The following is a 27,561-nucleotide window of genomic DNA, read 5'->3' as shown; positions in this document are numbered from 1 at the left end:
TCTTTCTACTGCAAGGATGTGCAGAAGGTACGAGGATTGATGAGGACAAATGGGATTTCTGGGTCATAGTGGAGAGAGGACGTCTGGAGAAAAACAAAACACAGAGTGACACTGTGGGCAGTTGTCTTTTGGCTCTGAAATAAGGACTAAAATTCATAATAGATGTTTTCGCAATTGTATTATTCCAGGGGTGAAAATAGGCTGTCCAAATCCTGCCACAGATCCACACGGACACTCTTCTCTACACAGATATTATACAAAATGGTATGAAATATTATACATTGTAAGAATAATATTACAGGAAAGTAATAAAGGAATGTTAAGCCAAGTAACATGAAGTTGAATATTATGTTGGTTGGAAGGGGTCCAGACTGTGACCAAAATGGCTACATATGCGACTATTTTTGGATGTGTGCGTGTTAAGATTTCACGTGGTTGCATTCGTGCGAGTGCATCATGATCCATTAGGCTGTTTTGGTGCGCATCTAGTGCGGGTACTGCGAAAATTGTACTTTTTCTTCTTCACTGTCTCAGTTGGTCTCTCCCTGCCTGTACTCTCCCTGCCTCTACTTACACATGCACTGATCATGAAAAGCACAAAAACATTCATTTAGCTGTTACCGTGTTACCGTGATGAAGCGATCTGTTTCTGATTATTTTTTTAAAAATGGGGAGAGAGGGGAGGAGGCTGTTGGAGAGGGAGAGCCAACGAGATGTCCTGACTCAGACGCAACTGATGATGAGACTGCAGGCTGCAGGGAGAGACTGAATTAGCCAGTGAAGAAAAAGCAATACTTTCTACCACAATGGCTAATGAAGTACCCATGATTGCAGCACAAGGGGATGTTGTGTGTGTACTGTAGGCAATGTGGCCTGCAGGCAACTCTAAACTTGTTACCGCTCAACCCAGCTTAAGCTTTAAACTTTGAAGTTGCACAATGACAGTAAGAAACACAAAACCTGCAGGGACCATCACCAGAAACCATGAGCCCCTCTCCATTTCTTTTCATTGGTTAGATGAGAGTAACCACCTAACGGAGAAAAATGAAATGGTCATCAAGTTGAACACTGTCTATAACATTGTGAAAAAGGAACCCCCATTGACAAAAAAAAGAAAAAAAAAAGGGTGCGACCAAATCATGTGACCACCTTTGAAAGTTGGATGCACAAGTGCTACCAGTAGAAAGGTTAGTCTGGAGTCCTGAATGGCTATGGTAAATTTAATTAGGTGTACTAAATGCTTAGAAAGAAAATATAAATATCAAACCGATACTTTTAAAGTAAGTATATATAATTTGTAAGTAATATGGTAAAATAAAAAAATCAAACTTGTGCAAACAACAATAAAGAACATTTGACATTTGATCTGCTCAAATCCGCATCTAGATCTAGCGTAATTAGCTTAAACTTGGCAAGACCTTCATTATTTGAGACAAAGGTGTGGCTAGATGAGCGTGACTAACCTGTAACAAGATTTAAGGGCAGGAGTTACAGCAAACCTTGTGAAGCAGCAACATTAGCTCAGCTGTATTTTGCCAAACTCTGACAGCAGGCCTTCACCATATGCCACTAAGCCAAGCCCACTTCACATCGGCCTGAGTCCCCTTGCGACAGCCTCAACGTTGTCGTCCCCACTCAGCAGTTGGATCAGATCAACCAGAAAACACACCAGCGGTACACACATTGTTGGTTTCAGTATGATAGCTCTTTTATTTCAGCCAACTGGGATTGTATTGAGTGAAGTGGTACCGTCAGAAGGAGGTAAAAATGGGCAGGTGTAAGATGTGTTGAAGACATCAATGATGACAGCAATTTACCAAATAATAGAATAGCTAAGCTACCATGACTCCCAAATGAAACAAAATCATATCAAGAGACCTCCACTTGGTTACGCATTAATTACTGTTCAAATGACAGATAATTAAACATATTCATCAAAAACAGCTGTCTTTAACCAAGAATTCAAATCAACTAATATGCTACTGGGTCCTCAGGAGAGATTCATTGGTTCATCTGGCCAAAATGCACATTTGAACTGCAAGTGATCAACACTCAATGACTCATTCTGCCAAGGGAATACAAAGTTTGGTAGATAGATAGAAGAAGAAAAGATGAGCAATGCCTGAGCCTAATACAGAGGACAAAGCAACCATAGAAAAGAGCTACTTCAGTAGTTTGTTATCCAGCAATTTCCTCTCAAACATACAAAAATAAACCCCACTATTAAAGATATGTTTTTTTTCTAATTGTCAATGACAATTTGCACTGTACTTGTGAAGACACTGTTTTTATTTTTAATAACTCCCTGGAGGCTTACATGAACTTAAAATATGGCATGCTTGACCCCACCACTTACTCTACCTTAACCCGAAAACTAAGTCTTAGTCCTCAGATTAACAAGTAGTTCATCTTGTCAGGACCCAATTCTTATTTTCAGATGGTGGATGTGTCCCCACAGAGTGATGATGTGAAGAGATTTTTGTCCCCACAAGGTGAGAAATACATAACACAGAGCGTGAAGTTATAGGAGTTACAATGATAGTGCCTTTCCCATCGAACTGCTGTAGTTCACCATGACTCCCCTCCTACCTGCACACAGCCCCGAGGCTTGTATTGGTCCCACAGGTCCAACTCACACTGCAGCACACTGCAGCTATACAGTGTTTGAGACAAAACACTCAGCAGATCACACTTACCACTAGTCCAAAGGATACTTGAGTCTGCTGCAATCTAGGAATCTTTTTCTCAATTGTATAGCCTCTTTCTCAGCATCATATTATCTTGGGTACTTTGAGGCAAATATGACAAAACCAAATTTTTTACACTTTCTGTACTAGCCAAAATCCAGATACATAAATCAGTATTTTTTTTATTAATTACAGCTGCTACTGTTGTCTGTGTCTATTTTCCTGCACTCCCTCGCAAATGTCATAAATCATTCCTGACCAATGACAGTATTCAAAAGTTGTTTTACTTCACTGCAATATTCAACCACGAGTTTCCAACTCAGAAACTAAAGGCAGAAGTAACAGTGTATACAGACATGTGACTGAATACAAAACAGAAATTTTGCAGAGAAAAATGAACAATTCATAGGTCTATGGGCTGATTATAAAGCAACCCCACCACCTGTAACTTTTTTCCCCATTTCTATTCCTGCCTCAAGACACATTTAAACATGTAAACACAAGTTTCTCAAATTATGATGGTAATAGGTTTGCCTAGCATACTCACTAAAGAGGCAATTAAAAGAGTCCTTTATTTTCCATAGTATCTGCATACCATAGAAGAAACCTTATTTACCCTAATACAAATAACACCATATACGCCATCAAATATACTAAATATTTAAAAGCGCAACTCTTAAACAGGTAACTTGTGGTTCAGACCATCACACAAAAAAATAGTTTGCTAAAACGCAGGCACAGTTCTTGACTTTTTGATTTCCCCCCAGCAGAGTGCCATATTTACCGGTGCCACAGCACTAGCCCTAAACCTACAACAGAAATTCTGATGCGATAAACACTCCCTTTGAAGGTGTCATGGCTTCTTAACTACTTAATTGCTTGATGGATAAATGAGGCTATTCTTTCAATTTTTAGGATTCAACTGCTTTGGCTATGACATGAATGAATGAGCCCCTTGACACTGCAACAAGAAATGCTAAATGTTTTTGCATGGAGCTGGGAACTGATCTGTTCTTTTCCAGCACTTTGGTACCTTCAGTATTTTTAGTAGGGCTTCAACTAACAATTCCTGTTATAATCAATTTATCTGTCGAATCTATTTTTCGATTGATAAATTGTTTGGACTATAAAACAACAGAAAACTGAAATAATTTCCATCATAATTTCCTAGAACCCTTGAACCCAAAGTGACATCATCAAACATCACCAAGAATCCAAAACCCAAAAATGTTTAATACCCTATAATTTTAGGCAAGAAAAACCAGCTAATTATCACATTTGAGAACCTGGAACCATCAAAAGGTTGGAATTTCCTCATAAAAAAAAGACCTGAACGATTAACTGATTATCAAATAGTTGTAGATTAATTTTCTGTCGATTGATTATTCAATTAATTGACAAATCATTGCAGCTATAATGTTTAGTGAATTTTTTACTGGAAGACAAGACTGCAAAAATAATTAATTAGGGCTTCAACTAACAATCATTATCAACTGATCGCTATTATTTAGGAATAAATCAATTATTCATTTAGTCTATAAATTGTTATTATACAGAAGACTTGACACACAGTCTTGACAGAAACTCATATTGGATTGCAATCTGTAAACGGAAAATGTGATGTGATGGGATGATGACTTGCATTCTTAAAAAAATGTTTTTGTTAAAAACAAGCTGACAGCTAAACAACACACCTGTATGCATAGCGATAGTTCAGCTCATCAGAGCCCATTTTCAACTGGAGATCTATCACCACTGATCTCAAACCTCACTCCCTTGTCTCTCATGACAGGCAAAGGCTTACATTACCCTGTTCACTCTGAAACCTTGCACAAGCTGTTCCCTTGCATTTAACACTCCGTCAACATTTTACAAGGTTGCTCACTGCCATGCTGACGTGACGTCCTGTCCCAGAGCAATAACTAAGCTCCCTTTTCTGTACTATAGCCCCAAGGCACCTAAAGATGGAACAGAGGACGAAATGAGAGGGCTTTAAGGCAGAGAGTAGAGATACAAGCTGCTGGCTGCGAACAGTCCAGTTAGGATGTCTCAGTTCTCTTTGACAGTCACTGTTAAGAGGAACACATCCAATTCAACAAATCCATTATTCCAGAGATCCTCTTCAAGAATATGGTGCATTATATTGTGTATAACATCGTGACAGGGTAATGATAAAGTAGTACCGCAACACCCACACAAGAACTCATATCTAATTATTTTAATTATTTTCCGAATTCATTATGTATTCAGTTCAAACCGACCTTTACTAATTCTCTCATCAGTATTCCTCAGTCAGCCTCAACTCAGCCGAGGCTTAGAGGTCAGCACAGAGGGCTATAATTTCAGCATGTAGGACCAAACCAACAGACTGTTTATGAGTTTATTGCTGAGGTGTGGAACATCTCTTCTGACCTTTGAAATGAATCTTGAACCAAAATCAGAAAGAAACTCTTTGATGTAGTGCTTGGGCAATTAGTTTAATGCAGTGTACTACATTTTCTGTGCTGTCAGTTCATTGGTCTACAGATCTACAGTACGTCACAGAAACATTGTCTGAATATATGGCTTACCCAAAACTTTGTTTTTCCAATGGGGTTATTAAAAGGTACCTCTGATTAAAAGATATTAGAATTTGTTCCGTATTTGAAAAATGTTCCCAAATTAGAAAAATATTGTGACATCAATATAGCTTTAAGGACCTCATCAAAATGAGCCTCATTTAGTGTGATTAGGTGTGCCCAAAAGAAACAGTACCTGATAGAAATGTAATTAACACAACACAACCAAAACAAAACAGATGACTACAACCTGCTATCACTCCCAAACTGATTGACAGCAATACTTTCCTTTACTTTCACCTTCCCACTGATGTGAGCATCACTGCTGTTTTGACCATGTGTGGTTGTTTAACCTTTAGAAGGGAGTAGGGCTGAAATGCAATTTTTTCAACCTCCCATAGCCATTTGACAACTTGACAGCGCACAGCAACTTACCAAAATTTCAACTGAGTCGGACATCCGTAGGCAGGTCACTTTCTAAGTGGGTGTGGTCACTAGCCAGTTGACTTAGTTACTCTAGCAAGTCAGTTCCTCTCTCAGAATCATTTTCTCTGACAATTGGCATTTTCCAGACTGTCTTTTTGAGCTCATCATCTGTGATAGCCATAATTCTTGGTTGTTTGACAGATTTTCTACCTGGTTTATTTCTGCGGTTAAGACGACAGGATTTGATATCAACTTGTTTTTAGTCTTAATCCCCTGCAGGTTAAACACTTTAAGGGCTGACTGACTCTGACAGACTCAATATTGACTGACTTGAAAACACTCGCTACCCCAGCAATATTAAGGCTACAAAAACCCATAATGCAACAGTCGTTACACTTACTCTTTCAATTCAAAACTAATATTTGATGTAATGAACACACAATTGTCTCATACTCAAATGTAAGATGACCCCCAATTTTTCAAACCTAATTCCACAAAAAATATACCTTTATGTTTGGGCAAATACAGTATCCTGTCTTTCCAAGGCCGTAGAGAACTCTGCACAGTTTTTTCTGCTCGTACGGGTAAGGCGCTGTGCAAAAACTCTTAGGCGCTGTGCCTAAGTATTACAATGATAGGGAAAACCATGGCATGCATGAAGGAAAACAGATAACAGCCAGTATTAATGTGATCTTATGACTTATTTTAAATTAGATGTTTGTATTTTGCTTTGTACTCTAATACCTGTAACTCTTAATTTAATGCAACATTCAAAATAATTTCTCCAGTTTAAAACCGCAACCAAATACAATAAATGTATTCCTCACTAACCACACTTCAGTCAGCAAATTCCAGGTATTTCATCAGCATTTCAAAGCACAGAGCCAATGACTACACAGTATATTTACAGGCACAATCTCAAAAACAACATACTCGAGAATCCAGAGTAATGACTAGATATTGACTTGCATGTTTAGAAAATTGCCACAGCCACCTAGACACAGACCTGTTACACTCCTGTACTGATCTTCAGTCAAATGTAATTCCAAAACATTGCAATGCATCACGTAAAAACATGACAGTAACTCGCTAACAAGAATAAAGTAATAAATTAGATTAATTAATAAATCTGGCGTTAGAAAATGAATGGAAAATATTTTTTGATAGTGTACTAAAAACGTATCTACTTTGCCCTTAGTATTTTAGTGCTTAAAATTTCACCTTCAAATATTTCAAAGTTATTATATATATTTTTGACATTTGCTGAAGATATATCAAGACTGAATGTGCTCTGGAAATATGCTGATGTGTTGTTACATTATCCATGATTGACGTCGTATCCATAGACCAACAAAAAACAAAATGGGCCCAGAAATAGAAGCCACATCCTCGTCAGCTGCTTTTTGACGGTGCTAAGGTGTTTTAGGATCTATCCTGCTACAATACTTTCACCTGTGAGGTGAGTGAGTAATAACAATAGAGAGATGGCCTACATAACAAGATCCTAGAACAGAGAGGAAGGTCTGGGCCAGACATGTAAAAAAAAAAAAAATGCTGAGAATGGTCTTTGAAGTGTTGCTGAGGTGTAACATTTTTTCTCCACCTTCACTAGATCACACAACAATATATCTCTTACTGAGAATCAACCACCTGATTTTTTTTTTATCTGCATGGTCCCCCATTTCCATGTTCCTCTCTGAGCAAGTCTCACACTGTAGATAAAACAACCATCTGGTTGCTCTCCAACAGCTTTATCACACAAATGATGAACAATCATCTGTGTTGTCACTCAACAAACATGTCTGGCTATAGAAATAATGGCCCAGAGGCTGGTACTCCAAAGCAACACAAAACTCTGATTCATCATACTTTAATAACTACAGTATGCTGCATTTTACATTGAAATAAATGTATCCCTGCATCTTATACACAACACTGTTTCTTCGAATAGCAGCAATCTCTCACTGTTGAGAAAAGAAATTTACCAGATGTGAATTTGTCTGCGCAGCCCAACAATGACAGCGGCAGGTGAGGCTCTCTGCACATCTAAATGCTAATGCCATGCTGCTCCTCAAACAAATGCTGTAACTAATGAGCTTGCTTAGTGAATGCATCTTAGTTCTAAGTAATGAGGTAAGTGACAGCATACCGAGGGAGCGGAGTCATCTTATGACTCACAGCACAGCACAAGGGTTGGTAAAATGGGTATATTAAGGGCATTCATACATATACTAGCACTAACCCGCACACATATAACCTAAAAACTAACAATGCCAAATGTTTGCCAAGGTTAGTTTTTTGAAACTCCAGGTTTTTTAATTAGAGCCTCTGCGTACTTAATACCTGCATCTTCCTCTTTTGTCTACATAAATCTCAAAATCCTCTGACATGAAAATGGTAATTCTGGAGGAATACTGATCCTAGTCCAAAGTGACAATCGTTGACATCTACCATATGCTGCCTCAAAAAGTGGATGCAACCATTTGGGTGCACACTCATACTACAAGTTTGCAAAAGACATGCTGAGAACTAAGAAAGCCAAACTAATAATGAACAGCTAAAACAACTACAGTGTTGTATCTTTGAAAACAATTACGTTGGAAAATCATCAAGTATCTCATTGATTAAAATAGACAAAATCAAAAAGTTTAACTAAGAGGACTAAAGCCTCCTTGGTCTGGCCTGAAAGATAACTGAGTACTTTTAAGGAAGTAGGTGAGAGCAGAAATAGCTGTTGAGTGACAGGAGGACTCGGCCAATAACAAAATAAGATCCACTTATTCAACTTAAAACTCTCTATTACTTTTATCAGTAAGTAATGTGGTATGCATGTGTATGTACATATACGTGTGCCTCTTCATCATCATGTCAGAAACAACTGGCACACCTCCAAGGCTTGTACTTTCAGTACTGGCATGTCCTCACTGTATCTATGAGCAATCATTTTGGTTTATGCACTCTGGCTAGGTGCCCTGGACTGCTGCTTGCATCTACATTTACAGTTTATATTTTTCATGTTCTTGCACCCTGCAAGAACCCAGCTCAATATTAGAGTTGGGTTCCCTTTCAGATCCAGTTCCACAATAACAAAATGTTCAAGATACACTAAACTCTGAAGCTAAATAATCTCTTATCAAATCTTTTATCTCTTCTTGTTGGTCAGGTTGTGAACATTAAGTTAGTAAGCCTGTCAGTCAAAACTGAAGTCTCTCTCTTTCCTCAGCCAACAAAATGTAATTACAGATGTCAACTGAAACTTTGAACTTTGTTATAAAGTTATTTATAACTTTAGTTACCTACAAATGTTCAAAGCTGAACCTAAATAGAGTCAGTACGGGATTTGAAAAAGGATTTGGATTTGATGAGGTAATCAGATATTGGATTCTGATTTGATACACACTAAATAAAGTAGTGGGGCTTCAATCATTCAAGTAAATTAAAATATACTACAGAGCAGAGAAGAGTAAATACAAAAAATGCACAGTAGGTACATTCATCTGGTCAGATTTATCAGATCAGATTTATCAGAATTATACTAAGATCACAGAGGACACAACTGTAAAGGGAAAGTAGACTGATGTCATCCAGATAGATCATGTTAACGAGTTAGGTTGTTTCAATGCTTCTCATTCTCCCTGTCTCTTTCTCTTTGGATGTCGGCTCAGAGCGATTCTTTAGTGCCACCCATGATTAATGCAGCTATGAATGGGTTTCTTTTTTTACCGAGAACTGTGGGAGAGGCGTTTCTTTCGTTCTCTTTCTTTCTTTCTTAGCCATTTTGCTTTCCTCCCAACGTGACCTGATTTAGTCAAAGAGTGTGAAACTGATTTGGACTCATTTGCATGCTAATGCCATAAAGAGAAGTGAAATTATGTGTACGCATCACCTCATTGATTCTAGGGGACACCACCACGCTTGGAAAAATTATCTGCAGTGTAAACTCTGTAACTCACCTACTCATTATTCAAAAATTTAAAATGGGAGCACTGTTAGAGAAAACGCTCTTCAAGTAGTAACATTAAGTACCATTCCATATTTCCACACTGACATGCAAAAAAAAAGAAATTTGTTTTTGTCGGTTTATGGTAGACACACAGCTTGAAAACTTGTCCATTTTTCTTTATTTACCTATTACATACTGAATGTCTTAAGTCCCTTCGTGTCTCAGCAGGTCAGTTAAGACATAATGACCTGGGGGGGTCACCATCAGATCATAAACATAATTCATTAACAAGAAAGGGCGATAAAAAGATCAACACTTTACACAATAAAACTGGACAGTCACTGCTCTTCACAGCAGATTACACTATGGGGAAACATGATGATGTACAATTAAAGCATGTGCATTACCAAGCTGTATTTCATCAACATGCTAAGGATAACCACAAGCCAGTCCCAAAAAATATATTTCATTTGAAATGAAAACAGCTCCAGATGGAGCTCAATGTAATGGTACTACGTTAATTGCCGGTAGTACTCCATCTGTGGATACTTTGAGTCTGAAACGGGATATGATGCTGCTCACTTCAGCATGGGCTTCATGCCAAGGAACACATAAATTTGAGTTGTGTTTTGAAAACTACTGAATTTCTAGGACACATTTTATTGTTTTAAACAATCACAAATCTTAATATTACAAATGTTTAAGTGCCAAGTAAAATGTAAAAAGCACTTATTACCGTCAATTGTGAAGTAAGTCCGAAGCAAAGAACTTTTTTTCTATTATGAGGCCATTAGAAAAATAATAGCTTGCTAAGGTATGCTTAGTTGTTACTAATTTTAGAGCATCTGTCTTTTTAAAGGATTACCTTACATTAAATTCTGTCTGAAGTGGGCAAAAGAAGACAAAAAGGACAAAGTTTGAGATAATTTTGCATCCCATACCTGTTACCAGCAGCAGTCAAAAAAAGAACACCTATGAGGACAAGTGAAGTTTTGATTGTGTAATATCATGTTTGTCTAGTAAGTGGACAGTCAAAAGAGATTTGGTACAAAACCCATGTGTTTTCAGACCTTAGGCTAGAGACACGGGGTGGCCTTGGCCTTCACACTTGACTCAGCACAGTGTCATTTTGAACACTCAGGAAAGTGTAAACGACACATCCTGCTGGCCTGCAACATCTCCCTGAAACCTCTCTGAGCTTCAACTAGTCACTGACTCGAAACTGATTACTTGAGGATACGGGTCACTGATGTGTGTGAAGAATGTCAAGGGAGTAAAGACAAGTGTTTCAGGCTTTCTGGAGACTGACTTCTCAAACCATACAGGGGTTTACAGCAGGACACAGAGACAATGAGAGGGGAATATCACAAGAAAAACAACATGTCATGAGGCGATTTTCTCTCTCTTTTCCTCTGTCTTTGAATAGAAACTATGTTAAAAGTGAATTTGCATGCTATCTCTTCACCTGAAGCATCACAGAGCTCAGGGAAAAAAAACAACAATCAAACAAAACTTAAAAGACTGGCTCAAATTTTAAAAACTGTCACAAACAATGAAACAAGAAAGGTCGAAACACTGCCCCTTTAACCATGCCTGACTGATCCACAGAATGTGACCTGGATTTCTGCATGTTTTCTTTAGCAGCTGGTGAGGATAATAACAAGTCATATCCCTGAGCTTAAAATCAACACTTCATCGAGAATAACGCTTGGTCTCTCATAGACCGATCAAGACACTTCAGATTGATATTATCCAGTGAATGAAAGCTATAGGCGATAGCTTTGTCTTCAGATCAAAGAAGTCTAGTGAGAATTTTTTTTTTTTTTTTAAAGCATGACAGAGGCAGAGACAAAATTCACACTTTCAAGGAAAAACAAAAAAATCGAATGAGACAGCACTGTCAAAACAACTTGAGTAACACTAATATGGCTGTCACATTCATGTGGATGATACTAGTGCAATGTCAAGAGCTGGACCACAAGGGCTGACCCAACTTCTTCAGGATATTCATACTTTATTTAGAGACAATTGACTCTAACTGTTACATGGCCTGACATTCTGTATGGTTATGGTATGGAGAATTATATCCACGATCATATATTACTTAGAAACACAACTTTAGAAAAGCAATATTAACGTTAGATTGCTCAAGTTTTAAAGACATGAATCCACCCATATATTGCACCATGATCACCATGATGTAAATTTAAATACAAAAGGTCAACTTTGTAGATGACTGTCAAACTGAATATGTAATGCGAATATTTCTTAGACGCAGCATCAACATCTGCTATGTGATGGTGAGTCAGTTATCCTTGCAGCTCTGACTAAATGATGCTGTAATCAAGCCCACATGTGACACAATTTCCCCTTGTGATGAATAGTTAATTGTGACTAATCAATAAACTCTGAGGAAAAAGTAAAAATAAAACAGCTGCTGGGAAACAAAAAACAAAAGATTTAAGTCCTTACTATGCAAACCGAACGGCCAGCAAAGCTGTCGGGTGGAAGACAATTGATGAACCGAATAACATACCCTGTAGATAGGTTACAGTGCTATTTAAAATTACCTTATGAAACAAAACCAGTAGGGATAGAGAGGTTCAGCATACTTTAAATCAGCACATGTAGAGGTGAAATGCCTGTGTCATCTCTAAATTCTTTCTCACTGTTGACCACTCTAGCTGGCCATACAACAAAGTTTTTGCCTAGGTTTTATTCTAAATTAAGCTTGATACAGCTGACTGCAAAACAGAACTACTTAGCACTCAAAGAGCACATACCTCTGCTGATGATGCACATTCACCTAAATCTGATATTTTAATAGTAGAAAATATATATATTTTTTTCAAATTTGCATCTGGATCCAGATCTGAGTCAACAAAGGCAACCTGACTGACAATCAGGTCATTGTCTGGATAAAAATCCTGTATGGGAATATGAAGTATTTGTTTAAGAAGGGACTGCACAAACAGTTAGTCAGGCTCAGTTAAAAGTGGTGATTAAAAATTCATATATGTGATTCATACGCATCTAATTTCTATAATATTGTACAGCTCAGTGTTTGTTTGTGAAGCTAAGCAGCAGAGAGATCATAGTGATGATGTCATTTGGAGATAAATCCTCATCAGAAGATGAATAATGGAACAACTTATAGGACAATATGACACCCTAGTGATCTTACTGGAATAGAGGGATGTTTTCAGATTCATTGCTATGCATCCCACATTCACATAAAAACCACGCTGGGGAGCAATGCCATGTATATACTACATGATTTTCAAAGTTGTCAGATTGCTATTGTTCACAATACACAACTTGTAATCAGGAATGCTGAAATCATTTTGGTTTGCACACTACATGACTGATGAGGGACAGGAGGTAACAAATTAAAAAATCTTTCACCAAGAAGATTCCCCAAAAAGTCTGTCTGGTTTTCAAACTACATTTTGTCACAAAAACACACACCAGAAGTGACACGGGAAATTACCCAATACCATGTGCGAGGTAGGATAACCCCGTGTCCTGCACTCTCATTGGCTGTAACTCCTCGCTGCACTTACTGGCAGTCTCAACCAGGTCACAACACTTTTGACACTACTGGATTTGGGCTCCGCGACAGGTCCAGGTAATTAGCCTTCTAGATATCTTTTGATATATCAGCGATGTATCAGGAAGTCTCTCGGATTGCGTCTTTGAACAGTTCACAAATAGCGATCAAATGCCAATTTGCTTCTGATCTGGGGCTTTCCTCTGCGATCTCCAAAAACTGTCAGCAAGTGGAAAATCAGGGCTAAAATTGTGTAGCGTGAACCTGAGGTTAGATCAACTGCAAAAAAAAAAAAAATACTGCTTGGTAACATCATTCATTTCAGTCTCGATGGTCAAATTTCCTCCTTACATAGACAGTGAACCCCGTCTCCTAGAAATTACGTTTATATGCAACTACTTTGCAACAGCAAATAAATTTTGAAGTAGACGTAATGCCAACCAGATTAAGTTTTTTTTGACATGATGAAATGCTGATAACATATGGAAAGTTGCAAAAATGCAGATACTGTAAAATGTTCACTGACAGCTTATTTGTTTTCCATCAAAAATATCAAATCTTGCAGTACATTATCCATTTGTAGTGACTACAGCATTATTATCTTTTATGGTTCTATTTAAGCACCCACAGCCCTTGGTTAAGGTTCGGGAAAGATCATGGTCTGGTTTAATCAGTCCCCAGTGACTTCAGACTCAACACGTATAATAACATTTAACCTAAACCATGATCTTTCCCTTATCTTAACCAATGTGCTTTTTGTTGTCTAAACCCTAACCACAGATGGGAATACAAATATGAACCCAAGTCTCTGGTGTCACAGTTGCACGCTCTGTATTCCCTTCATCCACCCTGAACACCTCATAGTGTGCTTCATTGCTTCATTCATTAAAAAAAAACGTTGACCATAATCCAGCCAGCAATTATGTTTGACACCACAATGTAACTGGGAAAACATTTTAGCAATGTATGAATGTAATTTCTATGAGACACAGTTGAGAAAGTTAACTATGTTTGTAGACACTGACTGTAAAGTCCAAAATAGTGCCAAAACAATCTGTCAATTAGTTGGATGACAGACAATTCATGGAAAACAAATTTGATAACCGAAAATTTGTTGTTTTGTATAAAAGTAAAATGCCAAACACACTGGTTTCAGCTTCTCAAATGTGAGGATTTACATCTTAGTTCTGTCATTGTAATTGAAAATCTTTGGGTGTTAGGAGTGTACATGAGATTAAACAAGCAATTTAAGGATAGCTTTTTGTTCTCTGGAAATGCTGATATGCTTTTTTGAAAGTAAAGAATCATTTCAATCATCATAAAAACAATCAACATTTTAATCAATAAAATAAATATAATCAGATGCAGTTCTACAGTAGTCCAAAGGCATAATGTAAATTCTGCTTTTGGGTGGACATGAAATCTTTTTCTGTCAGAGTGGTCAGTTCCTTTGTTTTGAATGGAACTTACACTTTAACTAAACACATAAAATTATATTCAAATAAATGAATTTCCAGTCGATTAACCTACAGCAAGATCTAAGGTGTAAATTATAGCTAGCCCCCCTCATCTGTAATCCCTCAGCAGGCCTATGTTAACACGCAGCAACAGTGTGATTTACAGCTCATCTTCTACATGCTAAATCCTGTGATAGATGGAAATTTGCTCGCTGTAATTGCTCACACAAAGCTATCTTACAGCAGTACAACTGTGTGTAACACCATTGCAGCTCCACTTATCTTACAAAAGCCTAATAATAAATCATTGTTTCAGTTGCCTTTTTCCCTTTCGAACAGTTTTGCAACATGAAAATCAACACCCACTCTGTATCCCTATCTATAGGCTTTATGGACCATTTTGTTTTTGCCAAAGGACATAACAGTCCTTTATTGTGCCTCTGCCCACACCAATGTTATAACTGTATATGTTTGGTATGTGAAATCCATAGCTTACCGAGCAAAGCTTTTAAGAAGATATTACACATGACATTATGTAATAGGTAACTGATTTCCCTATGCCCACTGCCATCCACAATAAGGTAGACTGAATTCTGCTAAAAAGATACTGTTGTTTGGCCAAACCTCATAACAAGTGTGTTTAGATCAATTGATAGGATAATGATTTAATCACAGATTTCCAAATACTTGTTACTATCCTTCGTAATTTGTGCAACAGGGTTGGAGGATGTTGGCCTATTCCGTTTCCTCCCCAAGAGTCCAATTTAGTATCCTCCGGCTGCAGCATGAAAAAGATGCCGGCAGGCTGTAAGAAGGGTGTTTGTCCTTCAGTGCAGGTGCTACTCAGAAAACTTTCCCAGGCTACGCAGATAGTGGGACAAAGTAGGGGAGTGAAACTGATATGCACAAGAGGACAGTTTTGAGAAAGTGAGGACAGACCTAGCGGAGACGGTGGGAGGAGAAGGGGGAAATAATGATGAAAACTTAGCATCTCTACTTTCAACATAGCAAGTCAACATATTGTGTGCATCCTCCAATGCCTTATAGGTTTCAATCATGGCTCTCTGGGGGCCCCTCACTTTCTCTAATAGATACATTACTCTCCTCTATCTGCCCTCATCCTCTATAGCCCTGGTCATCACTCTCTTCCTCAGCTGCACCACAGCCATTGTTCTCCTTCTCTTTCTGTCTGTTCAACACTCCCTACTGCACAAAACCCTTCTTCCAAGTTTATTCTGTTGACCTCTTTGTTTGCATCAGTTTTACATTCATGTTTCTGCTTTATCAGTTTTCCTCTTGATTCAGTTTAGTAGATCAATTTTGAATAACAAGATGTGAGTGATTTCTTACTTTTTTTTTTAGCTACATTTGTTGTTATTGCTCGTGTTTTTATCAAGGTGTACAAAAGGCTCAATAAAGAGCCTGGTGTCTTTCTTTTTAATCTCAGCGACCTACTATCCAAATATTTACCTCTGGTTTACTTTTAGTGGAATACAAATGTATTTTTTCTTCTGTTCTGTTATATTGATCCAATGACTATATATTACTGAGGCAACCAATCATGTGGAATCATTTGAAGTATAGATAAATATTGAATGGAAGTCGGAAGTCTTAAAGATTTAAATCTTACTGTATCCACTTATAACGTTTACAATACTGTTAGTAACCTAATGCAGTTTAATATGTACTTTATATTCCACTGTGGGCCGTAGCAGCTCCAGGGACAATATTGCTGTTATGAGAGAAACCAACAAACAAGACTTGTACTGTAAATGTCAGACAGCCTGAAGGGATATCATATCACAAGTGGATGATGGCTATTGAAAAGCATTCTGCCTGACTAGATGAGGACAGACGCTAAGGACATAACATTGTATGATGCAAAGCAGACCCTGTGAGCCTGTCCCCAGCTCCCTCTGAACAATGAACAGCCAGACACGACGCCTGTCAGCAACTGCCCTCCCCTGTGGCTGGCAATGGCACAGAGTGGTACAAAGAAGGCACTAAAGGATAAAAAAAATCCTCCACCAAATATAGGCTTCAGATACCTATGAGCCTTACACTACGCTGAGGTCTTAAACAACTTAAAACCAGTTATTTTCGGCAAAGGCTTTTGTGGTGTACTTAGATGCAGGAGTGCAGTGTACCTTACACAGTTTTCAACTTCAAGCTTATGCCTGGCACCATGGATGGGAGGAATTCAACTGAATATGTCATTCAAATATTATACAAGTATGGGGTATTAGGATGCATAAGATATATAATAATGAATATATCCTGATATCAGGTTTGAAAAAGCCATTTCCACAAAGTACCCGGAGTAGCCTGCAAATGCTTAAGGTGCCGTTTAATAAAACAGTGTAGGAGAGGAATTGGACCATTAAGGACACCTAAAAATAAATGACCTTCTTCATCTGATGAGACACTAAAGGCCTATGGCAATATAACTACAATCGATAATTTTAGGCGTAGACTAGGCTGCGCATGGATGAATCACCGTGGATTCTAGCATAACACTAGGTGTGAACTGACTTGCAAAGGCAGCTCCAATCTTTTAACGGAGTTACCCAGGAATACTGCCTAGATTATACACCTGACTTTCAATGTGAGAAACGATTTCGGTCAAAGCTCACCGCCCAGTTGGTAGCACTAACGCCGAGGACAAACCCACAGGCTGAGCGATCAGCATCCATCCACCGCTCCTCCGGATGTCTTGGAGGAGGAACACTATAGGCTCACTAGACGGAGCGGGCTTCATCGATGATTACCGATGATTAACTGTGCCGTTATTACATTTGAATACTACTGTGTCTTACCTGGGGAATGTCATATGCTGATCGAGTCACCTCCTTTTCGGATTTGCGAGGGATGGTGCTGTCTGGTCGCGCATCACTCAGTGTGTGTGGTTCACCGACTGAAACCGTAACGTTACGGAGGCACAGTGCCTGACAGCGGCGCCCCGGAACGAGTATAACACAAGAAGAACCCACTGCAGTTGTCTGGTCCCTGAACACACCGCCCGCACGAGAGCCCACTACCCCACCCGAGCAGCGCGAGCTCGACTGTTACTTCAACAAAGAGTAATCCGTTACTTGGACGTTACCACAAAAACATAATTATATACTGGAAATTTATCCAACGTATTTAACAACGTGACCTTTACTTAACACTGTAACTTAACATGTAATCGCATTAAAAAATAGTTTTAACTCTTCAATTTTCAACGCGTTTGAGTAGTTAGCTTTATGATTAGCTAACAGTTAGCTAACGTTAAATTAGCCCCAGTTTGGGTCTGTCATGTATTAGCATACATTCGTGACACAGCGGTGACTATCGGTTTGTCTAAAACAATATTTCATAAACCCAGAAGTTCGTTTAAAACACTTACTGCTGTCCTGGCCACATTATCAGAATCCCCAAAGACTCTTCCAACTATCTGGGTGAAAACACATCTCGTCCGCTGCACTGTGTAGAAATGTTTTAACCCGTTTCCCAAGTTACGACTCCCGTTTTCTATCCAGGTAGCCGACGGACAGCCACCTCTCTAGCGTGAGTGTTTGTAAACGACCTTACGGGTTTTCCTAAACATCGCTGCTTAAGCGAACTATGTTTTGGAGAAACCGAGCTAACGCCAGTTAGCCAGCTAACATTACCTCAGGGTCGTCCATGCATCTAAAACGTGAGTACAAGCTAAACTTTGAAACACTCAGCTTTGTTAGACATTTCTAGACTCCCCAAAGATTATTTTATATATGAATGATTTTTATTTAGCCAAACGAAGATGGCAGCCAGGAGTGATTTCACACTAAACTAATTTTCTGTGGCACAAGAAAAATAATAATGCTTTATTACCATATATAGAAAATACAAAACAATAGAAAATAACATGTATACTTTGATATGCCACATCCTGCTACCGTCTGGGCCTGAAAAAGAGGTCCAATTGGTTGAAAGGTGGGATAATTTTTTTGTTCAAGCCTTAATGACATTATTCAGCCATGCTCTACCCACACAGGTGTTTTCACTTGTCGTCCTGATGTGAACAGTTCTCAGGGCTGCGCTGGTGCGAACAGACTGTGCTTGATTGACATCCTCATCGTAACGCCTATGTGGGTGCGCACGACCTTTTGAGAGTCCTGGAGGAATTTTTAAAATGTATTTGAATCGGCAGCAAGTCTCTTTAAAATTGGTCCGCTTGAATTTTTAAAGTGTCAGTTCACAAAAAAGTATTGTTTGCAGCATGTTTTGAGATTTCCAGCTCACATTTGCTGTTCAACCCGTTAAGGAAAAAACGTCTATTTTCATAATCTAAACTAAACTTTAAAAGTAAAGTCACATAACAAGGAGGATTCCCTCTGATGCTTCTCAGCCTCAGATGTCAGTTCGAGACTAGCACTGCCACCGAGTGGACATGTCTTAACATCACAGCCGGTTGAAGCACCACGGGCACGGTCACAGATGGACAGGGCTGAACTCTGTCACATAAAACCCAGAAGTGCCACAGAGAACCAGACTTAATCCATTTTTAAGGCAACATTATTTCACCAACGGAGAATTGGTTCTCGCTTTACATTAAAAAAAAAGAAAGTAACTTATGATCTAACAATCAAGTATGATAGAAAAGGAATAGTAATTTGAACATGTAGCTTTTTACTTGCAGAAAAGAGAGACCACTATGTGCATAAATTTTGCTTAAAAATGTATTATCATTTCCAATTATAGTATGTTACAATCGTTGTTGTTTTATCACTCGCCAGCGTCAACTCATGTTGTCATTGCTGCATTATGTTTGTTGATTCATATTTTCACAAATTTTTTTCGTGTGGGAGAATAATGTGAAGAACTGATATTAGAGTCATTATATTGGACTGAATATATTGGAATTAAACTGATATTGGACTTACTGCTAGTATTATTATTGAACGTATACGACTGTTACTGCACCCTGGGGGGGGGGGGGGTATGTCTTTGAATTTCCTCTGCAAAGATTTAACATGTTAGATTAATTTTGTTCTTGTCTTTTTGCAAGTTTTGACTTGGGTCAGACACTTTCTGAGGTGGGCAAATAAAAAAATGGATTTAATCCAATAAATTATCTGAGAATATATTCTTTTTTTACAGCAATGATGGCTGGTAATAAAGAGGCAGGAGGTTACAGGTGTACAGTAATAACCAAACGTAAAAAAAACACTTGTCAGTAACTGCAACACTAGAAATTTCTTTCATTACTTTTATTGTAAGTAAATGGCTTTTATCATCAGTATTTTTTAGGAAGTCCCGCTGGCCTAAAGCGGTCTCTGCCATTACCTGAATAGGAAAATAAACATTGGATATCAGCATAAGCATGCGACAAAACATGACTTTTCAAAACATAGTTACAGCCAAAAAAGGCTCATGGTGCCGAGGGGGGGGGGGGGGGGGTCGTCTGAGGGGGATCAGATAGCAAACCACAGGTTGGACATGATCTAAACTGGATCATTACTGGAATAGGAAAATAAACATTAGATATCAGCACAAGAATGCGACAGAACATGACTTTTCAAAACATTGTTAAAAAGTGCTGTAAAAGGCCCAAGATCAGAAACCGTCTAGATTAGAGCGGCACAATATTTAAAATTAATAAATAAATTATTCATACATTTATAATAATAGTAATTTTAAAAAACTTTTAATTTAATAAATAAATGATTAATAAATTGTATAAACCAATTTCAGCGAGTAAGGCTGTGGGATTATAGACATAGGCAGGAATACATAGCATTGTAATAGTTGTAATTGTAAATTAGCATTGCAGCTGAAATAAACTGCAGGAAGCAGGACTGCAACCCTGATTTCACATAATTCCAAAGATAGTGTTGGAGGATAGTGAACTAAGAGAACGAGTCTGGACCTATAATGATCATCAGAGTTATCTATATTTCACCAAGCAGGTTTAGAGATTGGGCCTCATCGAGGTAGGTTTGGAGATTGTTTTATCGGGTTATGTTATTGTAGTCAGAGGAAATATAGATTTAGTTTTCATCTGCATAGAAATGACAACAGATATAATGCCTTTGAATTATGTGATTTAGCGGAAGCTTATACATCGAAAATAATAAAGGGCCAAAAAATGATCCAAGGCACTCAACAATTCACAACTGACAAAACACAAGGGGCTTCAGCAGAGATAAGAATAAAACCACGCCAAATGGCTCTCAGTGCCATCTTGGGCTTTATTAACAAGAATTTATTGTTGAGAAAAAAAAAACTAATATGCAACAGCCAACAATACTCTAGCAGATAATGCTTCCCTACTCTTTGCTCCTCACCTGATAACTTCAGTTGTCTTTCTGCCCCCTTAACCTGCGCGGGAAGAATCATAATTTCCTCTGGCGTGAAAGTATGTATCTGAGTTGGTCCCATTCATGTCATTGTAGGTTTCCCACATTGTAAAGAATCCTGATCAGACAGAGAACAGACAATGTTTAGGAAAATTATTCAAAGAGAGAGAATTTAAAAAAAAAACTGTCATTGTTGTGTAAAACACATTATCCAGCATGAAGACACACAATTATATACATTGTTTTTGTAAAGATGTAAAAAAGGGCCAAGTTTCTAACCTTTATCACGTTCAATAGGAAACCTATACCACTGAGCGTTGGTTCCCACAATTAGAAGCAGAACAATTCCTGCTGGAAGCAACTTCATGGTTGTAGATGTCTGAAAGAAAAGAAAAACAGTTGCATGTATTTCATTAATAAAAAGCACGATCAATAACATAGTTATATTCATCAGGCTCTATCATCAAATTAAAATTGAAAAAATTTACTTCGCAGTTTCTGCAAAGAATAGAGTAAGTCTTGACGGAGCGTTGAATATCTCATCCGTGAGGACTCGACTGACCTGACTCTTTCTGAAGTATCAGACAGACACAGTGAGGACATCCCCTTAGTTGTGCAACTGCAGCAATCAACAAGGGCAAGGACAACAGCAAGCTTTATGTAAACAAAAAGGTGTAATAGAGTTTTTGCCGCATGTCATGAAAAATCTGTTTCTGTTGGTCATTATAATTTTGAGCCTTTACCTGTATAAATCCATGCCTCATTATTACAGTACTTATTTTCATATTTCTGTACTAGCTCACTACTACCATCTACTGTCTTCTGGGTAAAGCACAGCACAACTTATATTTATTGACTCAGTCACTAGTACAATTATCCATAATATAGATCCTCTTATGTACATCATCTCTCAGGCAAAGGGGCCTAAGAGGCTACACTGCGGCCATAATTTATACCATAATTTTCCTCATCTTGCACACTTTTCTAATCATCCCTTTATTTAAAGGCCTAACCTCCCCCTGCCTCCTTCTCAAAGCATGAGGTTGGTTAATTTACCACTTTTGATCAGCCTTGTGTGAGAGCTTCATTATCCCATCACAGTTTTTGTGTTGTTTCAAACCTTATATTTAAATAATGAGAGTAAACAGGATATGTTGACATTAAAATGGAAATATACACAAACAAACAACCAACATATAATTTTTCGTTTTACGAAATTAAAGTGTTTTTCTTTCTTTTTTTTCTTTCTCTCTTTTCTTTCTTTCTTTCTTTCTTTCTCTCTTTCTTGAACAATAATACTCACTCAGAGATAGCCTGTGCTATGTACAGTACTGTAGAAAGGTTTTATGCACTTTAAGTAAAGAGAGGATGCAGCACCAGTTCTCATCAGTACACTTGAGCACAGTTTTTCTTGCAGGTGAGCTGTTGGAAAACTTGCTGCAGTTCTTCCGTACTCACCATTTGCCACTTGTTATTTAAGTTAACAGTGTGAACACAATTTTCTGTGGAGTGTGCGTTATAATTTGAGTTTAAGAGTATATGTTGCGACTGTTTGCTATTGTGCAAAACAGGTTCAATAATATTTAATGAAAGAAAATGTAGGAAATGCAATTATTGGCAGTTGCACGATGTCTCAAAAGCCACATAAAGTCTGAGCATTTAAGCATAATAAAGTTGTCGGATAGGTAAAGGTAATACCAGTAAAAAGGCCTTCATTGTGTTTGGTTAACCTGCTGGCCTGGATTCTGACAAAAGCACCAGATTATTTGTGCAGTTCTGGTGAAATGGACGCTGTTCTTACAAAATCCAAACAAAACTGTTACAAAACAGGGGGAAATTATTGACATAAAGAACGGTAAAAATAAAGTTGCTCGTTAATTGGCCATTACATGGAAAAGTTCAAATTCCTCTCAGCCTTATCTGAGTTTTGACCTGACTTGAGTCAAATAGGTCACATAGGAGCCATCAGAATGTGAAGTTTACAAAATTGAATTCAAAATTAACTTTATTTTAATCAAAACCTTTATTGCTCAAAGGGAAAAATTACTTTGAACAGTAAATATATTTATATAACATTTATACAGGGTTTCGAAATAATTCAGGCCCCTTCCCTTTTTGCACACTTTATATTGTGTTTTAGATTTAATTGTAAATCGATAAAATTGCCATTTTTACCCATCAGTCTATACTCAGTTATCCATAATGACAAAGTGAAATGTATTTAGAAATTTTTTAGACTCTTAGAAACGTGTTAGAAATTTTTTAGACCTTTGGACCCTTTGCTGTGGCACTCCAAATTGTGGTCAGGTGCCTCCTCTCTGCTTTAATTTTTGTTGACGTGTCTAGAACTTTATTCCACATGTGAAAAATTTAATTGATTGGACATAGTTTAGAAATTCACATACCTGTGTATATAAGTTCCCACAGTTCACACTGTATGTAAGGACAAAAACCAAGCCATGAAATCCGAAGAACTCTGTGTGGATCTCTGTGATGCAGTTGTGGTGAGGCATAGATCAAGGAAAAGGTGTAAAACCATTTGGAAGAAGTTTGGAACCACCACGACTCTTCCTAGAGTTGACCGTTCAGCCAAACAGCAACCAGGCAAGAAGGGCCTTGGTCAGGCAGGTGACCAAGAACCCAACGGTCTCTCTAAAAGAGAAGTTTGACCACCTCAGCTGCTCTGCATCAATCAGGCCTTTATGGTAGAGTAGCTAGACGGAGGCCCCTTTGAATAAAAGGCATATGACAGCCCGCTTGGATTTGCCAAACAGCAAAGAGACAAAAATTGAACTCTTTGGGCAGAACTCCAAATTCGTTAATGTTTGGCGAACACCAGGCACTGCTCATCACATGGCTGTATACCATTCCTACGGTGAAGCATGGTGGTGGCAGGGGCATGCTATAGGCATGCTTCTCAACAGCAGGGACAGGAGACTGGTCCAGATTGAGGGAAGGATGAAAGCATCCAAATACAGAGAGGTCCTTGAAGAAAAACTGCTCCAGAGTTAACCTGACCTGTGACTGGGGCGACAGTTCACCTTCAGCACAATAATGACCCGAAGCAGACAGCCAAGACAACGCTGGAGTGGCATCAAGACAAATCTCTGACTGTCCTTGAGTGGCCCAGCCAAAGCCTTGACTTTAACCCCATAGAACATCTGTTTAGAGACCTGAAGATGGCAGTTCACAGACAACAACCATCCAATCTGATGGAGTTTGAGAGGAGCTGCCAGGAAGAATGGGACAAACTGGCCAAATCTAGGTGTACAAAGCATGTTGAGACTTAACCGGGAAGACTCAAAGGTGTAATTTCTGCCAAAAGGGCTTCAATGAAGTATTGAATTAAATGTCGGAATACTTTAGTAATTGAGAGATTTAATTTTTTTAGTAAATTTGCAAAAAATTATAAAAACATGTTTTCACTTTGTTTTATGGATTATGGATTGTAGATTGATGGGCAAAAATGGGAAATTTATCCATTTAAAATTAAATCTAAAACACAAAAAGTGTGCAAAAAAGGAAGGGTCCTGAATACTTTCTGAAGCCCCTGTATATATGTTAACTGTTCAAAGTAATGTATTCAATAATATGACATCTACGACACAAAGTGTGCAAAAAATGAAGAGGTAAAAAACTTTCTGAAGCAACTGTACATACATCCATCTGATATTGGCGATTTAGACATAAACAGTATATGAAAACATAATTAAGATTTCTTGAGCAGCTGAATTGTGTGTGGGACAAAGTAGTGCATTCTAGATATATTGTACATATGTCCTTCAGTCTTTTGCAATTATTTTATTCTTTCATTTGAATATCTAATACATTGCAGACTTTCCCCAGCCCCTGAGGTTGGTCAATCTGTCGCTCTTCTTTTACTTATTGTAGTTCATGTGACGTTGGAAACCTAAGACCATAGTGATCTCTAGTCTGTGTCACACCTTTCAAAAAATTAATTAATAAAAATTATAGCTAGGGGGAATAATAATACTTGTAGCTCTTCGGCCAGACAACTAAAACATGAGATCATACAAATTATAATATCATTATAATTTAATAGTATTTTTGGAGAATGTCTGTCAGTTTTAATATCGTTATACTTCATGTACCCGTCAATGCTTTGTGTCCATTGGTGTATTAGTTCATGCGTGTTTTGTTTAGCAAGTCTAAATAAATGTGTCATGGCATTGTTGACTTTTAACTAACCCAATGAAACTGCAGTTTGATTGACAACACTGACCTATCTGTCCTCGCTAAGCCTCTTATCACACCCTGACTGAAACTGCTCTTTGTACTGCTGTGATTTTGTAGTAGCTCTCTGAGCTTTATCAGTGCTTTTCTTTTCATCAGAAAATAATCTCTTGTCTGTCAGTTTTCACTTGATAGGTGAAATACTTCTGCATTTGCATGATTTTTTCTTTTGCCATAGTTCATTGCAGGTCACATATTATAGATTTGTTGGTTCACTTTAGATCTGACAGTTTCCCCAACCACAGACCATTTTAAAAACCACCACAAACCACCTAGAATACCGAATGTTAAAGATTTAATGTTAGAGGAGAGATTTTGAACTTTGGCAAGATTTATATTTGCAGATACTTTATTGTTTGGCAAATTTTGTATTGTAAACCACAGTGGAACTGCAGTGGAACAGTGGACGTTAGTGTAAATTTTCTTTCCAATTCGACATATCTCAAATCATATGTAATACATATCCCACATACTGCATATACATTTTCACATTTTTTCCTCTGACAAGTTTTGCAAAACATTACAGACTCCAAAGCCTTTTTGGGGGGGAAACTTGGGTAAATATTTTTAATACAATGACTTGTGGCACTACAAAGCCCCAAACACTTCAGTGAAAGGGTTGCATTTCACTGAACCAAAACTATAATTTAGCCTGATTGCATTTAATTAAAAAATAATGCTAATATATTCTTACCAGCCCAAGATCATTGTACTATATTTGCACCAGTGTGTTAACTGTCAGGTCTTTTCTTCCTCATTCATCTGGAGTATGGACAGAAATAGACCCTTTCTCCTTTGGAATACTTCGGATTAGATTGCACATTATTGTCAGATTTCTATGAAATCTAATGCCTTTTTTCAGAGAGGAGGAAGAATTCATAGGTCTGTAGAGCAAGATACTTCTGCTAGTAGACCTCGACAGAATACAACAGAAGTTGTTTTCTGGGTGAGATGGGTAAAAGGTTGTTTTTCATATCTTTATTTTCTTGCTGTGACATCGTGCAGTTCACTGATGAGGTAAACACTGACCCTCTAAGATGAGCGTATGAAATGCTGCTAATTTGTGAGAGTTTAAACAAATGCAGAGGACCCCGGAGGAAGATGTAGTGACACTATCAAAAAACACCTGTAGAAGGGAAACCAATATTGGTTGGAAACTCTTAATGTCTGAAGATGGTAATGACCAAGACCATGACTAACACCATATTGACCATCCACGCTTAACAGTGAAGCATAAAATCGTATATGGTCTCATAGTTGTTAGCCCACCTGTTTGTTGTGTAGCTGTGTTCTTTGACCTTTGCAAATCTGAGGCCTATAAAACATGCTGTAACAATGCAGCACATTATTCCCAAGGATGCTGTGCACTAGCTCTGCAGTGCTGCTTCAATTCTTATAACAATAGTGTTGTTGATTGCGATGTAATGGCTCTAAAATTACCTGGAGTTTTGTGACTGCTCATGAACCTCTCTTTTATAGTCTCAAATAAAACAACATCCCAGAGAATGAACAAATCTTTGTGAAGAAATTACACGATGTACTGAAAACCGCTAGAGGATTAAAGCATGGCTGGAGTTGTGCTGATGAATGTGTTGTTTTGAGTTCAGAGAAGAAACTGTGACAGGCTAATAAATATTCATCACCAAGATAGTGGGAGAAAAAGTGAGGGTGTGAGAGTGAGGGAGAGAGCTGATGCAATGAGAAGCTTAGAAAAGGAAAAGCTTTTGTGTCTAATGTCTCAGGAATCAATGCACTGTGTGTGCAATAGATTAAGTAGATTCCACACTTGCTATAAAGTAGAACCAGTAAGGCTGTACCGGAATATCTGCTTTACGGAGATACACAAAAATCTCATACTAAGTCAGAAGGGATATTACGAGAGGTATCAGACAGAAATCCGTGTGATAGACAAAGGAACAAGAGTCAAACTGAGACTCAACAGAGCAGAGCACTGAACTGATGAATTACTGTAATCCAAGATAGAGATGTGGCAAATTGAAAATCTTTCCCTGAAATCACCTTTCACTCAGGTTTGTCACTCAGGTAAAGTTGCCATTTCACTATGTCAGAGAGGGAGACATATAAAGCATGTTTTTTTGGCCTTTTCCAATTTAAAAAAAAAAGGTGCATGGATGATTAATCAAAGCTTAGTTTCCTTCGTACGTTTTGGGGCAAACTGTATTTATAGCCAGCAAAAGGCTGTTCCACTATACAGAAGATTTAAGCTTTGTGTTATACGGGATCTTATTTACAAGTTATTTACAATGCAAATTGTGGAGGATAGATAAATCAAGTCAAACCAAGTCAGTTTTATTTATGTTGCCCAAATTCAATAACAAATCACAAATGTTGCCTCAAAGCAGTTT

At 37.9% G+C, this 27,561-nt stretch overlaps 3 protein-coding genes across 7 annotated transcripts in view; 1 reads left to right on the top strand and 2 right to left on the bottom strand.

Annotated features, from left to right (window-relative positions):
- apba2b (amyloid beta (A4) precursor protein-binding, family A, member 2b) overlaps nucleotides 1-18,118 on the bottom strand; it is a 62,101-nt gene extending 43,983 nt beyond the window's left edge. For 2 of the 4 annotated variants that reach the window (XM_040130403.1, XM_040130429.1), the window contains exon 1: nucleotides 17,438-17,953. The gene's annotated coding sequence lies outside the window, so the exon portion shown is untranslated. Of the gene's footprint in view, nucleotides 1-17,437; nucleotides 17,954-18,009 lie in introns of those variants that run through there. The other 2 variants (XM_040130412.1, XM_040130421.1) reach the window with 2 other exon arrangements.
- saa (serum amyloid A) overlaps nucleotides 1-27,561 on the bottom strand; it is a 28,884-nt gene that overhangs the window by 313 nt on the left and 1,010 nt on the right. The window contains 4 exon segments of the mRNA XM_040127240.1: nucleotides 32-83; nucleotides 2,590-2,653; nucleotides 20,930-21,059; nucleotides 21,221-21,320. Of these exon segments, the coding sequence (XP_039983174.1) occupies nucleotides 32-83; nucleotides 2,590-2,653; nucleotides 20,930-21,059; nucleotides 21,221-21,308 (334 nt within the window). The 5' untranslated portion in view covers nucleotides 21,309-21,320.
- syt7b (synaptotagmin VIIb) overlaps nucleotides 18,171-27,561 on the top strand; it is a 104,138-nt gene continuing 94,747 nt past the window's right edge. Inside the window, exons 1-2 of one of the 2 annotated variants that reach the window (XM_040130441.1) lie at nucleotides 18,171-18,300; nucleotides 18,637-18,734. The gene's annotated coding sequence lies outside the window, so the exon portion shown is untranslated. The remainder of the gene's footprint in view (nucleotides 18,301-18,636; nucleotides 18,735-27,561) is intronic. The other variant, XM_040130452.1, reaches the window with a different exon arrangement.

The sequence above is a fragment of the Xiphias gladius genome, chromosome 1, assembly GCF_016859285.1.
Source record: "Xiphias gladius isolate SHS-SW01 ecotype Sanya breed wild chromosome 1, ASM1685928v1, whole genome shotgun sequence".
Classification (NCBI taxonomy): Eukaryota; Metazoa; Chordata; class Actinopteri; order Istiophoriformes; family Xiphiidae; genus Xiphias; species Xiphias gladius.
This window is presented reverse-complemented; position numbering and strand designations above follow the sequence as displayed.